Genomic DNA, 15,422 nt, shown 5'->3' on the forward strand with positions numbered 1-15,422 from the left:
CATTCTTAGAACCTTCAAAAATGACAACAGCAATAATTCAATTACTTTATTTACACGTATTTATTTGCATTTACAGCAGATCGTGGACATTGTACCACAATAATTCATTTTCATCATGTGCGAACCAATGTTTCCGTTGTCTTCAGGACAAATGTGAGTTTGAAAATAACACACATCTCAAAGTAGTAGAGCCGTTTACAAACATGTTGGTACAGGACATTCATTGAATGCTGAAAACTTGTACACAAACAGGTAATTGCTGGAATCGGATAATTAATACCTTATGTGGGTAGGGAATTATGAATATCGAAGTATGTCTACAACGATGCAAGTGTTTCATATATAGATATGATTGATACTGAAAGCAAGGTTCATGTAACAATAAATTTAATACTGTGTTAATTAATCTAGACTGGGAAATGTCTGCCCATACCAGGTGCTTTAACAAGCTTAACTTTACTCAACATCTGGTGGGTACCACTTAAACATTTGCCGGGGTGAAACTGTTGCACTATAATATTGCTTATAGTTTGTAACTACGTCTGTGTACATACCAAAACCAGTTGTTAAAGTCATGAGGCAATTCAGGAACATGGTAACTGTACCATAACGAATGAGCATGACAATACGGAGCCTTTTTTCTGACGGTCTTGTTGACAAGAAACAGAAAATCAACATGAAACTCAGTAACGTAACACTTAACAACAAAACACTTTGATTAGCTTCACGATTTATTTTATGTACAAATATGTACACTAATCTATCTCTGGAAAAAAATACCTATTGATAAATATAATCAATATGTGTACATGAAAAAGAACCCTACAACATTATACATGTAAAATAAATATACATAATGTTGAAGGCTGTAAGTAGAGTCTATGTCTCCAGTTGAGAAAATATCACAGGATGTCAACACGGCAACTCCACAAGGAATCACTAATGTCATAGTTTGAAAGCTAACAAAACAATTTCACTAATCAAGAAACTAGATGTGATAGGTAGATCATTTCACAGGATTATGTATAACTGCTGGTGGCTATTTAATCTTGGATCATCTGAAATAGTCCACATTCTTACTATGGATTTCAGAAACTTAATCTTAGCACTTCTTCATACAGATATCTCATAATGTTCAAAATCTGTTGATTCTTCTTCACTGATGCTGAAAACCTGCACATACATGGCAGAAAGAAAGATTAAGAACAAACAATGATATGAAACTTTCGAACGGTGAAGACCACCTGCTGCTGCTGCTCCCCCTCCCACCAACCCCCTTCCCAATCATACCCAAACCACTCCCGTAAAACTTGTTTCCCTGTAGTGGGCTCCATCCTGATCCTGAACTTGTTGAATGAAGCCATAAAAGAATACTTCTTGAAGACATCAAAGACCAGAGGACTGACTTGATTCTTTGCATGAAACAGCTGGCATGGGATTAATCCTCTTCAACCGACTGATTTATTCCCTTCATCGCTTCCAAAAATATATGGTACAGCCCAGTCCTTAGAAAATTAAGAGTCACTTTTTAACATCAGGAACAGAAAGACTTGACTTCCATAGCACGGCTGGAACCTACTTCTTGAAAATGATTTTCAAAACTTTAATTCCAAAACACATTGAAGATTAAGGGCACTTGACTGGATTACCTTCTTTATAAACAGCTTACCCAACTACTTATCAGCATTGGTCTTCAGAAAAACAAAGGAAACAGGTCCTCTTCATCTTGATATTTGATCCTTCTTCGATTTTTATCATAAAGTTCATCAAAAACACGAAAGATTGCAGATTGAACCTTAATGGCCAATATCGCCTTAGCTTACCCGAAATCATACATCAAAAGATTTCCAAACACCAGACATGACTTCTCAAAAAGGATATTGTTCATACCGTATGCACTGTACACCTATCCCTCTTCTTTAAACTTTGGAAGATTTATGCTTGGCAAAAAGAAATAATTCACCTGAATAAAACTAAAAAAATACTTCTTGAGCAAAGATGCAACAAGAATAGTCTTTTGCTTCCACCAAAGATCCCAATTGCAAATCTTCTGTAAGCATAGCAAACACTCCTCAAGAAACAGGGACAAACGCTTGCAAGAAATATCAAAGTTCATCTGTGGGTCTTCTGTTGCATCTTCAACTTCTGCACATGAAACATCAATTTATCCCAATTAAACACCCACCCACCCAATGACCCTTCCTCTTTCCTGGAGCTTTGGTATCTTCCAGGCAAATCAAAGTTCATGGCAAAAGCTGTTAGCCATGTTGACGAGAAAACACTTCCTGCAATTAAACTGTGCCCCTATCCTCGGACACATGGGTGTATGAGCCACCACTAACAGCTCTGGACAGCTGTACTGGATTGCTTGCAGTCCACCTTGCTTGATTCAGCATTTAATACAGCACCCTTCTCTTTAAGAAATTCCATGACCTTTTCCTGGTCAGGGAACGCTAACTCACTCTTGATGAAACTAATAGGCAGCAAGGGACGATACCTACACATGTGGTTACACCAGGATGGTAGACACACCAATGATGAAAAAGAGAAGAGAGGACAAAGAGTTAAACACAAATTCATGGCATTAGAAAACAATTAAGCATCTGCATTACCTTTTACTTACCAGAGCATTTTGATACTTAAACATATGTACTTACCAACCTAATTAAATCAACCTCCATCATGGTATATTGTTCTAGAATACTTACCTTTATTGAGCACAAACTACTGAATGTATCTTTGTTACTCACCCTTAACTTACCCATTGAAATGAGGCACGACTCAAATGAACCACTCCATAAAGTGAGTGAGGAAAGTTTTATGCCGCTAATAGCAATATTCCAGCAATATCACGGCAGGGGACACCAGAAATGGGTTTCACACATAGTACCCATGTGAGTAATCGAACCCAGACCTTTGGCATGACAAATGCTTTAACCAATATGCTATCCCACTGCCCCACCATTTCTTAAAATGGGATTTTGTAGCATTAAAATTCTATTAAAATTGGTGATAGGCTGTTTCAGTAAAAAATTTAATTTTTGTTGAAAAATTTGCCAAAACAATTTCAAACATAATATAACCAAGAAGAAAAATGTTTTTACAAATACGTACGACTTAACAATAGTCTTGAGGGCATTCTTCCGAACTCTGTCAACAAACCAGTCCATGAGGTAGCCTGACATTTTTGGAGCATTACTGTAGAGCTTGAAAAAAGAATGATAATTATTAAGTGCCCATGACGACCTAACAGACAATGAATGTTTGACGCATTCATCTGCCCTGTGTTCTGGTGACAAAGCCGCAAGCACTGTGGTCAAATCTGAAAATGGAGTTAAGGAAAATTATGATTCTCTCATAAATAGCCCATACATTAGCTTTTTGGTATTTTTTACCCTATGATACGTATGTTGTTTGACTGTCTAGAGGAAAGAATAGTGGAAGCCACACCTGGGAGAAGCTGCCTTCTCCTCAGATGATCAGTCGTTACATAAAATAAAGCATAATATAGCACTGAAGACATCCATTCGCAACAGTATCTGGCCTGATTACAGTAAAGGATACCAAGTGTGTTTGATGTAAAGATGTAGTAGAGTATCCTGTAAGCAGTGAATTCAAGATGGTTCCCCTTGATCCCCTCTTGGTACAGCAGTTTGAGCTGAGTCTGACACTGGTTGAACTCCTCATGGTCACCCTGTTAAATGAAAATGCTGGAATTGCTATGTGTGTTCACAAACATTAATACTGAACAATCTCCATACAATAACCAGTTTAACCATTACAAATAATAGAAAATTGACAGAAAATAAGGGTACTTGCCTTCTCCATTGCAATTCTTGCATGTGTTTCATACACATCTACGGTCAACTGATCTCTGATACCTTGTACCTGAAAATTACAGCTCAAATAATTCCAAGAATTACACACCAAAAAATAAAATAAAGGAGCAGAAAAAAAGTCAGTCCAATGAATTATAACTGAAACAGCCTTTGAAAAAAATGTTAATTAGAATACAACTTACTGTCAAATCCTGGCGTATGGACTTGAGCTGTTCACATGCATATCTATAGTCATTCTTTTCCTTCCAGTCTTTTTGTACCATCCTCAGGGACTGCTTCAATACAGAAGGTGGGCGGATGGTGCCAGCACTGGGAGCCTGGAGACACATCACGCAGGTTTAGACAATGTTAAGGCTTAACAAATAAAAGAATTGGTTCTCAGGCATTACTTCCCAAAATTTAGTGCGGGGTATGGGCAGGCAGGGGTTTGGGGTGTTTTTTTTGCTTGTTTGGGTTTTTTTAAATGGAAATAAAAACAAAACAAGCGGTGGACTTCATGATGAAGTGGGCAGTATTCTTTTTAACCTAATATACGTTGGTGGTAGAACACAAGTCCAATTTAGTAGCACAAATGGTAAAGGTCTACTGGTTCAAAATTGAGGTGACCATGGGCAAAAGTAGGTGCGGTCCGTCCAAGAAAGCTGATGAGATCCCATAAGGAATTGGCATATCCCTTTCTGAACATGAATCATTCTAACATGAAGAGAGGCTGTAAGCGTGTTTAACCATGCTGACATCTGTGTGAACACAAATTACTTATTTCCCAGAAAACATTTACATCACTCCATGAACAAGATTTTCTTTTGAATTCTGATTCTTTCATACTTCAACTATTGTATTCTGTATGCTTGTCAGTTTGTCAGTTACAACACTTACTGATGTGAGTCTGAGGTACTGTTTCTCCAGGTTTGTGCATGTTCCAACAACACGGCAGCTACTGAGATCAAACTCATCACTTGACTGGAAAAATACGAAAACTTGTTATCACAGGTGTAAGGGATGGGAGACATGTTGGCTATTAAAGAGTGTTAATGTATGATGTCACCATATGGGAATGACGACAATTTCCTTCACTACCACAATGACGACATCAGTTTATATTGCATTCGTTCCCTTCTGGAAGACTCATTGGATTGGAGCCCACAGTACTATTGAATGCCAAATTTTGTAAAATGTAAAAAGCTGATCTGATCCTGGTTATAAACAAAATTTTATCCAAAAATGTAATAATGACCAAACAACAATGATGTTAAAATATGTTGTATACAAGGAAAGGTTGAGTTAGGAGGTTAATGATAATTTGTTTTGCAAGAATCAATGTTTGAAAAGATGTACCCATAATAAAATTAGAAGAAAAAGCAACAAAAACAATTTCAACAATCTTAAGATTATCAGTATTTTGAACCTATACAATAAGAATTATTCCAGTTTGAATAGTCTGTTTCTCAGCAATATTCCAGCTATATGAAGGCGGTCTGCAAATAATCGAGTCTGGACCAGACAAGCCAATGATTGACATCATGGGCATCGATCTGTGCAATTGGGATACGATGACATCCATCAACTAAGTCAGCAAGCCTGACCACCCGATCTTGTTAGTCACCGCTTTCAACAAGCATGGGTTGCTGAAGATCTATTCTCTACCTGGATTTCATGGTTTCAGTTTGAATGGAAACAAAAACATAAAAGAGCCTCTAAAACAAAAAATGTCTGTATGGCATACATTGTTTGGTTAAACATCAACAATTTTGTCTAGTTGCTTGACCCCACACTTAGCAATACTTCATCTATAGGACAGTGGCCAGTGAATAATCAAGTCTGGACAAGACAATCTAATGATTGATATTGTGAGCAATGATCCAGGTTCCGGGTATGATCACACCATCCAAATCACAGTCTGACCACCCATCCATTGACTAGCCTCTTACAACAAGCATAGGTTGCTAGGGGGTCCATTCTAAACCAGAATCCTACTTTTCCTAGGCTACGGGGGAGACAACATTATGACACTCAGAAGTGCTTATGTATGACAATCACCATATGGAAATAATCCATTGATGGATCACAACCACAATGACAGTATCGGTTAATATTGCATTCGTTCCCTTCTGGAAGACTCATTAGAAATCGAGCCCACAGTACACATGAATGCAAAGAAAATTGAAAACACGAAAATACTAGCAATAATCATCAGTTAATAAGGTCTGTTCGATCCATATTATCCTACATCAATATACCATGCAAAAAATGCACTTAAGTTTTCAACACCCAAATAATAATGTGGCAAAAATAATTTGCTCTTCAAAGTAAGAATTAGAAAGTTAACTATCAATACTTCAGAAAACTTTATGAAAGAAAGACGATTGTAAAAGAAGACAAAAAGTGAGTTTGGCTCACTAATACCCTTGACTTCGACTCCCAAGATATTTCGAAGCTCAAAACATGAAAAAAAAACAGCAATATTTTATCAGAAAATCCACTTAAACTCTATTTGTATAGAAAATGTACCTCCAATTGGAAAAGAATCCATGAAGTAGTTTATAAGTAATAGGTCGCACAAATGTTGAAGACCAAGCTCAAAACTTGAAAAAGATCATACTTTTTCTGAAAGTACACATATCAAAGACAAACTTTGCACTACACCTCTTCTATTAGTATGGAAACTGTTCCCTAAATTTGGAAAAGAATCCACGCAGTAGTTTTCAAGTTATAGGTCACACAAATGTTTCAGTAAAAAAATGAATAAGCTGTATTTTTTTCAGAAAATCCAAATATTGAAATCAAACTTCGCACTGCACCTACCTATGTTGTGCTTTTCAAGCTATAGGTCATACACATAACATGTCCTCCGGAGGATTGACGGACAAAATTCCTTGGTATAATTTAATACCCTCGCCCTTTTAGGTCCAGGGTATAATATGGTAACATAGGCATGTGAGATGTACATGAAAAGAATGCCATTCAAAGTGGTGAAGACATTGAAACTGTAAAACCAGCTAAATAAAGATATTTCAGTGAATGACTAATTTGCTTTTGGATATTTGGGTATGTTACCCAGGGGTTTGATTGGATTCTGATTTGGTATCCCATTGTCTTTACCCACTTATTTGTTGACATTTAGGTATCGTAATTTCGAAACCTGTTCCATAACAATCCCTGTAAATCATTTAAAACTAAATGAAGAGTATACCCGTCTGCGCCTTGAGGCTCCCTCTCCAAGGAGCAATGTTTGTGTGCAAAACCTAGCACAGTAAGAAAGGCCTATTTTTTTTCACCAATCAGCGACTGTATAAGATACATGGACGAGGCATGATTTGCTTTTCCATTGGAAACAATCGTTATTTGTGTTTGTCACACAAACTTTAATAAAAAAAAAATGTCAAGTGATTTTCGTAATCAGCTGATAGTTATTTTATCTCACAGTTGTAATAAATGCAATCGTTTTATCTAATAGTTGTAACATATGCATTAGTTTTATTTAAATAGCATATATATAGTTATTGTTGCATACAAATCCGTAAGAATTTGATTTGTCTGTATATTTCTGTTTATGCAAACATGCAGCTTATCTTGAGCTCTGTGACTTCTTAGTTGTAAGCCAATATTATAGTGTCCATTAAAAGCACTCATGTATGAGGATCATCATATGGGAATGAAGAGTGTTTCTTTCACTACCACAATGATGATATCGGTTTACATTGCATTAGTTCCCTTCTGGAAGACTCACTGGATTGGATACCACTGTACTATTGAATGCTATTCAAACTGATAGAGAAAAAGTGTTAATGTACGATGATCACCATATGGAAATGATGACGATTTCCTTCACAACCACAATGACGATATCGGGTTTATATTGCATTCGTTCCCTTCTGGAAGACCCATTGGATTGGAGCCCACAGTACACATGAATGCACAAGCAATCAAATACATAAAATATTAACAAATTCATTAAATAGGGAAACATTATCTATCATTATCTTTTCATGTCTATAAAAAGGGTTTTCCAGAATCCCTTTCTTAAGGACTTACTAGCTAAGTATTATTTACACGATTTAACCATGTATAAATATGAGAAGCTTACCCCAGCAATGCAAGAAGATGTGACATACACTGTGACAAACAATGTTTCAAGACCTCTTGTTTTATGCTATGAATGTTACTTAAGAAGACAGTGTCATGTCCTGACAGCTTGAATTACTGAATCACTGGTGCTTATTATATGGCATAGTAAAAGGGATGGGTCACTAGCTAGTATCAATGCATGGAATTCTGTACAACAGCTTCGCTCTACATAAAAAAGCTGACATGTTCGTACAAATACACGTTCCAGACAACGTACAACAGGAACCAACATTCATTGCAGCAAATACTGATCCACACATATCTGGATCTTACCTTCTTGAATCTAGAAGAAACTTTGTATGATGATGAAAGTGTGTCAACAATGATACACACAGCTAACTGACATATCATCACCACTTAATTTTGCATTCGTTCCCTTCTGGAAGACTCATAAATTTGGAGCCCACAGTACACATGAATGCACAGTATATCTGATACATATTATCCTGTCATTAAGGTGCAAACAAACTCTGTGAATCGTATACATGAGAGATGGAAGAATGCCCTTACATAAAGGTTGTTAATTGTTAATGTCAGCTTCTGGCGAGGCGTCCTGCTTGTATCATCATCTAACTGAGCACCAAAACGGGCAGCTCTTCTCTGCATTCTTGCTGCTTTTTCTGGATCATGGAAATCTAACTTGATGTCACTTAAAAAGAAAAAAAGTGAAAACAAAAATGAAACTTCCGAAATTGATTAATACATCTTAGCATTTTCGATACATTCTCTGTAACTTTGAGATGTTTAGTCGAATAACTAAAATCATAATATTTTTTATATTTGTATACTTATCTTGCAGTATATACATTAAGGAGTATTGCAGGATAAGTATAACATTCATGTTTGTCTATTTTGTGTATCTAATCTGATTATATCTGATTTGAGACATTCAAAAACAGGCTGCATATTTTAATGTCAACTACACACCTCAGTCTGCCCTTTTTATTCTTTTTGCCAACAGACTTGGTATTTTCTTTTTTGTCATCCTTACTGTCACCTCGACCTCTGCTTCCCCGACCTCGACCCCGCCCCCTACTTGGCAACTTGCCAAATTTCCTCTTATCTTTAGGATTTGAAAAGCGATCTTCATCTGAACTCAAGGAACTGGAGCTTTCACTGAAACAATATTCAACGTTGAGGCGAAGTCAATATTCATCAAATTGACACGTACAGTTCACGGCAACCAGCATGAACACTGCAACACTTCTATAAGAGTAAAGTATCAACTACTATTCTGGAAAGATGAAAGTTTTTCTGTAAACCATGCGGTCAAACAATGAGCCAACCATTTTGGACAACATTAAATTTGCTGAGAAACTATTTGGTGTTTTTGTGCCTTAAAACTTGGGAATACCTTTTCCGATAATGACGTCCTTTCCTACGATTTGGTGGTGACCTTGATCGTGACCTGGACCTACTGAAGCTCTTGGACCTTGAGCGTGATCTTGACCTAGACCTTCTGTAGGTGGGAACCCTATTGTTTGTGTATGGACCCCGGATGCCACGCCCCCTTCTTCCTCTGGCCTGCTCCATGCCTAACTCCCATCTACTTCTCTTAGCCTTTGGACCATGGCTCGGCGAGGTACTGGACACACTGCATTGGGTATAACTGATGTTAATGGCATGATGGGTGTTGCACTTTCATTGTAGCTTCAAAAATTGTTTAAAATCTAAGTTGATACAAGACAGTAAAATGTTAAAAAACACAATAGTACATTTTCTTTGCATTACAAAACCTTATTTCATCACATAACGCTTGTATCATGTGTATAAATCAGTATTCAGAACTATATCCCAGACCAAGAACCCCAGTTATTTCAATTTCTTGCAAACATAATAAAATAAGAGCATAGATACTTAAGCCCATACGATATCCCGCCATTTATGAAAATAATGTAAAACACATCAAGGGAAAAAATAACGTACGTTGGCAAAGGTTCATTGTCCCAATCCATTGTCATTGCCTGTCCTGTCTCAAATAATTGAGTGAGGTGAGTTTTTAACCATGACTCAACTTGGTCTTTCATCACATCATTTTTCACACTTGCAAACGCCCTCTGTACATATGCCCTATGAAAAAAAACACCAGTTTAATGTCTGGATAAGAAAAATATCAATGAAGTGTTTTCCGAGAAATTAAAAAAATATGAGTCATCACAATTGAAAGGCTATTGTTAAGCAGGAAGCAAGATATTAATAGAGAATTACTGACTACTTACTTCAGGGTTGGTGGCCATTCAGCTGCCATTTGTGCTTTCCTGAAAAACAATGTTCACCTATGAAATATGAACCAGGAAAAACAACAATGTTCACCTATGGAAACGTACACCAACGTGCACTAAACTAATTAAACAAGAGTCATCAGAAAGATGACATACCCCACCCCGGAAACAAACCCCATAAATTGAGTCTATGTCCAACTTCATTCCATAAAAATTTTAAAAATAAAAATTAGAAAAATCCAAAAATATCAAAAGGCACCACTTCAGTATGTGCCTGATAGATTTGCCAAGTTTCAATCAAATACACTGAATGGTTTTGGAATTCTGCCCTGGAAAAGGAAATAGCTACGGACGGACAGACTGGCTGATCGCTATATCCCCTATATCCGATAAAAATGCATCAAACAAGCATAGTATAACAAGATTTAAATGCATCCCAACAAAATCACAGCACAAAAAAACCGCCTCTGAAACAACCTCAATGATAAGACTACTACTTACTCAGCCTTAGAGCTAATTCCATTGGTTTGAGGAGATGGTGATAAACGATCATTATGTTGAGATTGACGAGGTGATTCAGGCTTTTCACTGTTAGGTGCAATTGACCTAACTGACCGGTGATCCATGAAACGTTTCATTGGCCCACCTCCACCTCCGCCCCGCATGTTTCTCTTTGGAATCTGAAACCTGATGCCTCCAGCTCCTGGTGCCTCTGAAACACATAGGGTACACAAATTTAAGTACTAGTATTATGTTTATGGTATTATTCGCTGGAAGATAATGCCACAGAGTGTGATGCAGGGCTAAAAAATACCATAACTTGATTACCACACAGGCTCAAAAAAAAGGGAATTTTAAAAAAACAAAATCTTCATGGCTGAATGGGTAGAGATGAGTGTAGTTGGCAGTGACTGCTATAAATACCCTCAACACAAAGGCTAATTACAGAAAATGGTAATAATAACTGAGAACAACAGGAAAACATTTAACAGGGAAAAATATTGCATGACAAGTACAACATAACATCTACTTTTCACGCACTGCAAACTGAGTTTAAGATATATTTTAAGCCCTGTGATGTCATTGTTTCTACAAAGCGTGACTACTCAGATGGCCTGGGGAAACAACATGCTGACAGATGATGCTAGAAAAATGCTGACACACTGGGGATCACATCTTCCCGAGGAAAGTCCAGTTTCCACCCTTGCCAAACTACCGGTTAGGCTGGAATTTCTGGGCTCGATTGCAGCACCACCAGTGACTTTTACGACTTATGTCCCCCCTACTGACCAATCATATACCACCATTCATATCACTTGCATTTGCTTCGAACAAAATGGAATTTTTTAACGAGTTTATATTTTCTTTATACTTTCTTTGTATTTTATGAAACGTGACTGTGATATGGATATACTAAACATGTGCACTTTTAAACTGTAGGAGGAGTTGATTTCACAAACTTAGTAACCTCTCTCACAATTAGACAAATGAAGCTCCGTAAAACAGGGGCAGTAATTCTGTCAAAATTTGTCGAAATGAGTGAGGTTTTACGCCGCTTTTAGCAATATTTCAGCAATATCACGGCGGGGGACACCAGAAATGGGCTTCACACATTGTACCCATGTCGGGAATCGAACCTGGATCTTCGGTGTGACGAGCAAACGCTTTAACCACTAGGCTACCCAACCGCCACTGTCGAAATGAAACGGGACTGCAATATGTGTATCATCAACACGTCGACATTATGTGTGTAGAGTGTCAGGGATATTCTCTAAAAGCTGGAGGAGTTGATTGCACAAGCTTAAGTACCCTATGTGGGACAGACGGACGGACTGCGCCACGACATAATCCCCCTTTGGTCATTCTGGCCCGGTGGGCACTGTCCAAGACCAAGAACAAATCAATTTAGACTTATGACAACTAACAGGGATCTATTCTAACCCAGGTATCCATATGTTCATATTTACTCACGCTTAGTCCTAGGTTGGAATCTTGGTCCGTTCTGATGAGGGTATGGGTATGAAGGCCTCTGTTGATTTGAAGGGCCATCTGAGGGATGCCTTGGTACCATCTCTCTCCTTTCATCTTGTCTTTCTTCTAGTCTAAAGTCCTCATCCATGGACTGATGACGTTGATCCTCTACTCTTGCATCCGACATCCTCAGCCCACCATAACCATTGAAAGGAGGCTACAACACATGGCAAAACAATAGTTATTACACCTGACACACTGTATCAGCAAAATGAAATGGCAATGAGCTGATCGAGGAATGAAGTCAATAATGGTAGAAACAATCCACACTATCAGCATGTTCAATGTGTGATCATGCCATCAGTTTGGTGAGGGCTGAGGTGAGAACACATCCAAGAACTGACAAATACTACAAATGCTCATCATGAAGCCATCCCATTCAACATACATAAATTACTTGTACATCATTTGGATAGGTGAATAAGTTGATGAATAAGTGTACAATAGACTGGTTGAATTGGCTAAAATAGGCCAAAGCATATTTAACATAAAAATTCAAAAGAATCACATAGAAAAAAGCATACCCTTTGATCATAGGGACCTGGTCCAGCACCTTGACCATACATAGGCCCTGGAGGCATCCCATTTCCATAGTAACTGCAAAATAAAACAAACTTGATCCTACCAACACTGACACACAATTACACAAGTTGAATTTACTCCTTGCCAGCTGTACCTTAATTTCATTTTAAAACTTTGTAGCTCTAGCAGTTCAAATATTAAAGGGATACGGTTAATAATGGTATGAAAAAATCATCCTAAAAGGTAAACCGGTACTTAATAAAACTTCAAATAACTTTATTGTTTTTTCACCCTGATTACTGTATATTCAAGTTTGCCATTTGGAAAAATAACTCACTTTTGGTAAGTATATGGTTGATACATGTTGTAGTTGTGACCATACATTGACCATGTCCCAGGAGGACCTGGAGGTCCATCAGATTCAGTAGGTGGTGGTGGGGGAGGGGGTGGTGCAACAGATGGAGAATTCTTCTTGGCCTTCTGTGGGGAGACACTGGTTGCTCCCATATTTTCCAGAGCCTTTCTAGCTTTTTCCCATTCTGGTTTCATTTCTGCACTACCTCCACCATACTGTTGGGACCTACAACAAAAGAAATATCTGAAAATTCAATTTAACTCAATCATAACTTTAATCATAAATAATAATCATTTGGTTTGGAGTTGCATTTGATGACTTCTTAGCATGATTAGTCCTTCACAAGCCTGCATGTCAGAGATAATCACAGGACATTCTATCATACACTAAGGCATAATACCAAAATGGTGTATCACATCCTGGTCGGCTAATCATGCTAATAATAATTTCAATATTAGAATTTTTTTATTTTCAACATGTTGTCAGCAAGGAAATGTATTGATCAGGTAATGTAGCTTGCACTCTTCAGTAGCTGTTTTTATTTTAATTTTGAGGTAAATTTTTATGAAAAGAACTATGGTTGTGATCATGAAAGGCAAGATAAAAAGGATCAGAAATACACCAATCACTAAAATTCATGTTTCCCAAATGAAATATTGCAAAAAGTTCTGATATGACTATCTGGCACGAGAAAGATTGCGGTGTAATATTTGATTGGCCAATCATAGCAAAATATCTGTATATGGTATATGAGCCTTGAACATGTTAAATATCCATCTGTATCCATTAATATTCCAAGAGCAGAGGGTGTGAAACATTGAATGAGTTTGTAGTCTTTATCACACTGTGGGCTTTCCTCACAACTTACAAATAGGTCACATAAATCTAACAAATAAACAAACCAGCTGTATACATGGTATAAGCTGCACCCAGTAAACTACCTTGCTATCAAGTGAGCACAAAAATTCAGATTATTTATCCCAAAGTCAACAGTGTCGGGTGTGATTTGCAGTTATCCCCAAACTGTTCATCCATGCAGGTAATGTCTGTCGGGACAGGTTAAACCACATGTGCTTATGACAGCAGTGTATTACTAGAGGAATTTCTCAAGTTTGCCTAAATACGTAAAATTTCTACTTGACAAAAGATATTTAGCCTCAGGTATATAAATAACATATACATATAATAGATATTTACAATAATCAGGGTTAGTTATATTTGGTAGGTTATCCCAACTGTATCCTATATAGTATATTGATTTGCCGCGTGGTCTACTATGGCAACTGAATGGCGTTATTATGTCGATTCCTCGATCATTTTAAACGGAAAATGGTGTGTTATCTATGGCAAGGGTCAACATCAAATTAATACTTCATTGGCAACATATCTTGAAACAGTAGTTGCTCCGAAAGAGTAAACAATGCGTTTCGTACGTCATATTAACTTCACTGTAAACGAGAGACGCCATTTTGATTTTCATGGTATAAGCAAATCGAATGAGTAATATCGACAACTAAATCGACACAATCTAAGTAATCAAGATTATAAATAGTGTGTGATGTTCTCCATAGACAAAATTACCATCCTGCAGCTTGTTGTGCTTGCGTTGCGAACGTAGCCATCTCAAGTAATCTGAAATCAACCTGGAATATGCTTCGATTGCATCTGGGCCTTAGTTGGGTTGTCGTTCTATGACGTCACAACACATGGATGAGCGCCACCAGTGGAAAAGTAAGCAACATGGAAGGGGAGATAACTCATGTTATTTGTTGTGGATGTTACACTAATAAAAAACTCTTCTGCGAGTTTGTGTGTTATTATTACTAGTTACATGTGGTTTCTGTGGCGTGAGCGACCGTCTGAAAATTGTGAGCTGGTCCATCTCATGATATCTTCTCGGATTATTACGCTCAGCCTCTGTGAAAAGTAATGAGGTTGTTATCCACAATATTCCTTGGCACAGTTGTTATAATATTGATGCACTGTAGTAAACGAGGGTATTATCTGTGCATTTAGGGTTACCGGTTATAATCAAATAAAACTTGATTAAAAATTCCAGGTCTTCATAATACAAACGGAGTGAGTAAGATGGGTTTTAAACGCCGATTGTAATTGCATTCCAAGAACATCACAGCGTGTCAGCTTAATGTGGGAGGAATATCCGAAGTGCAAGTCTTTTTACAGCAAAAAAAGAATGTCAAACAAATCTGGCATTCGAAACCACGACCATTGAATCCTGGTACGCCTACGAGAGGCAACTCAAAGAGCCCAGCGAATAGCGGCGCCTCGGACGACTGGGCAACCCACCCATGATCCTTCCACATTGGA

At 37.6% G+C, this 15,422-nt stretch overlaps 1 protein-coding gene across 1 annotated transcript; it reads right to left on the bottom strand.

The window, feature by feature from the left end:
- Positions 1 to 31: 31 nt before the first annotated feature.
- LOC124151050 (leukocyte receptor cluster member 8 homolog) lies at positions 32 to 14,811 on the bottom strand. The gene is made up of 16 exons (XM_046523342.2): positions 14,676 to 14,811; positions 13,077 to 13,319; positions 12,742 to 12,814; positions 12,158 to 12,374; positions 10,688 to 10,898; positions 10,184 to 10,222; positions 9,891 to 10,034; positions 9,319 to 9,558; positions 8,892 to 9,080; positions 8,475 to 8,613; positions 4,716 to 4,799; positions 4,022 to 4,156; positions 3,820 to 3,888; positions 3,565 to 3,694; positions 3,115 to 3,322; positions 32 to 2,497 (listed from the first exon to the last, which is right to left on the bottom strand). The coding sequence occupies exons 1-16, from the start codon at positions 14,714 to 14,716 to the stop codon at positions 2,338 to 2,340; spliced, it is 2,322 nt and encodes a 773-aa protein (XP_046379298.2). The 5' UTR covers positions 14,717 to 14,811; the 3' UTR covers positions 32 to 2,337.
- Positions 14,812 to 15,422: the final 611 nt, after the last annotated feature.

This window comes from Haliotis rufescens, unplaced genomic scaffold (assembly GCF_023055435.1).
Source record: "Haliotis rufescens isolate VD_foot unplaced genomic scaffold, xgHalRufe1.0.p SCAF_20, whole genome shotgun sequence".
Lineage (NCBI taxonomy): Eukaryota > Metazoa > Mollusca > Gastropoda > Lepetellida > Haliotidae > Haliotis > Haliotis rufescens.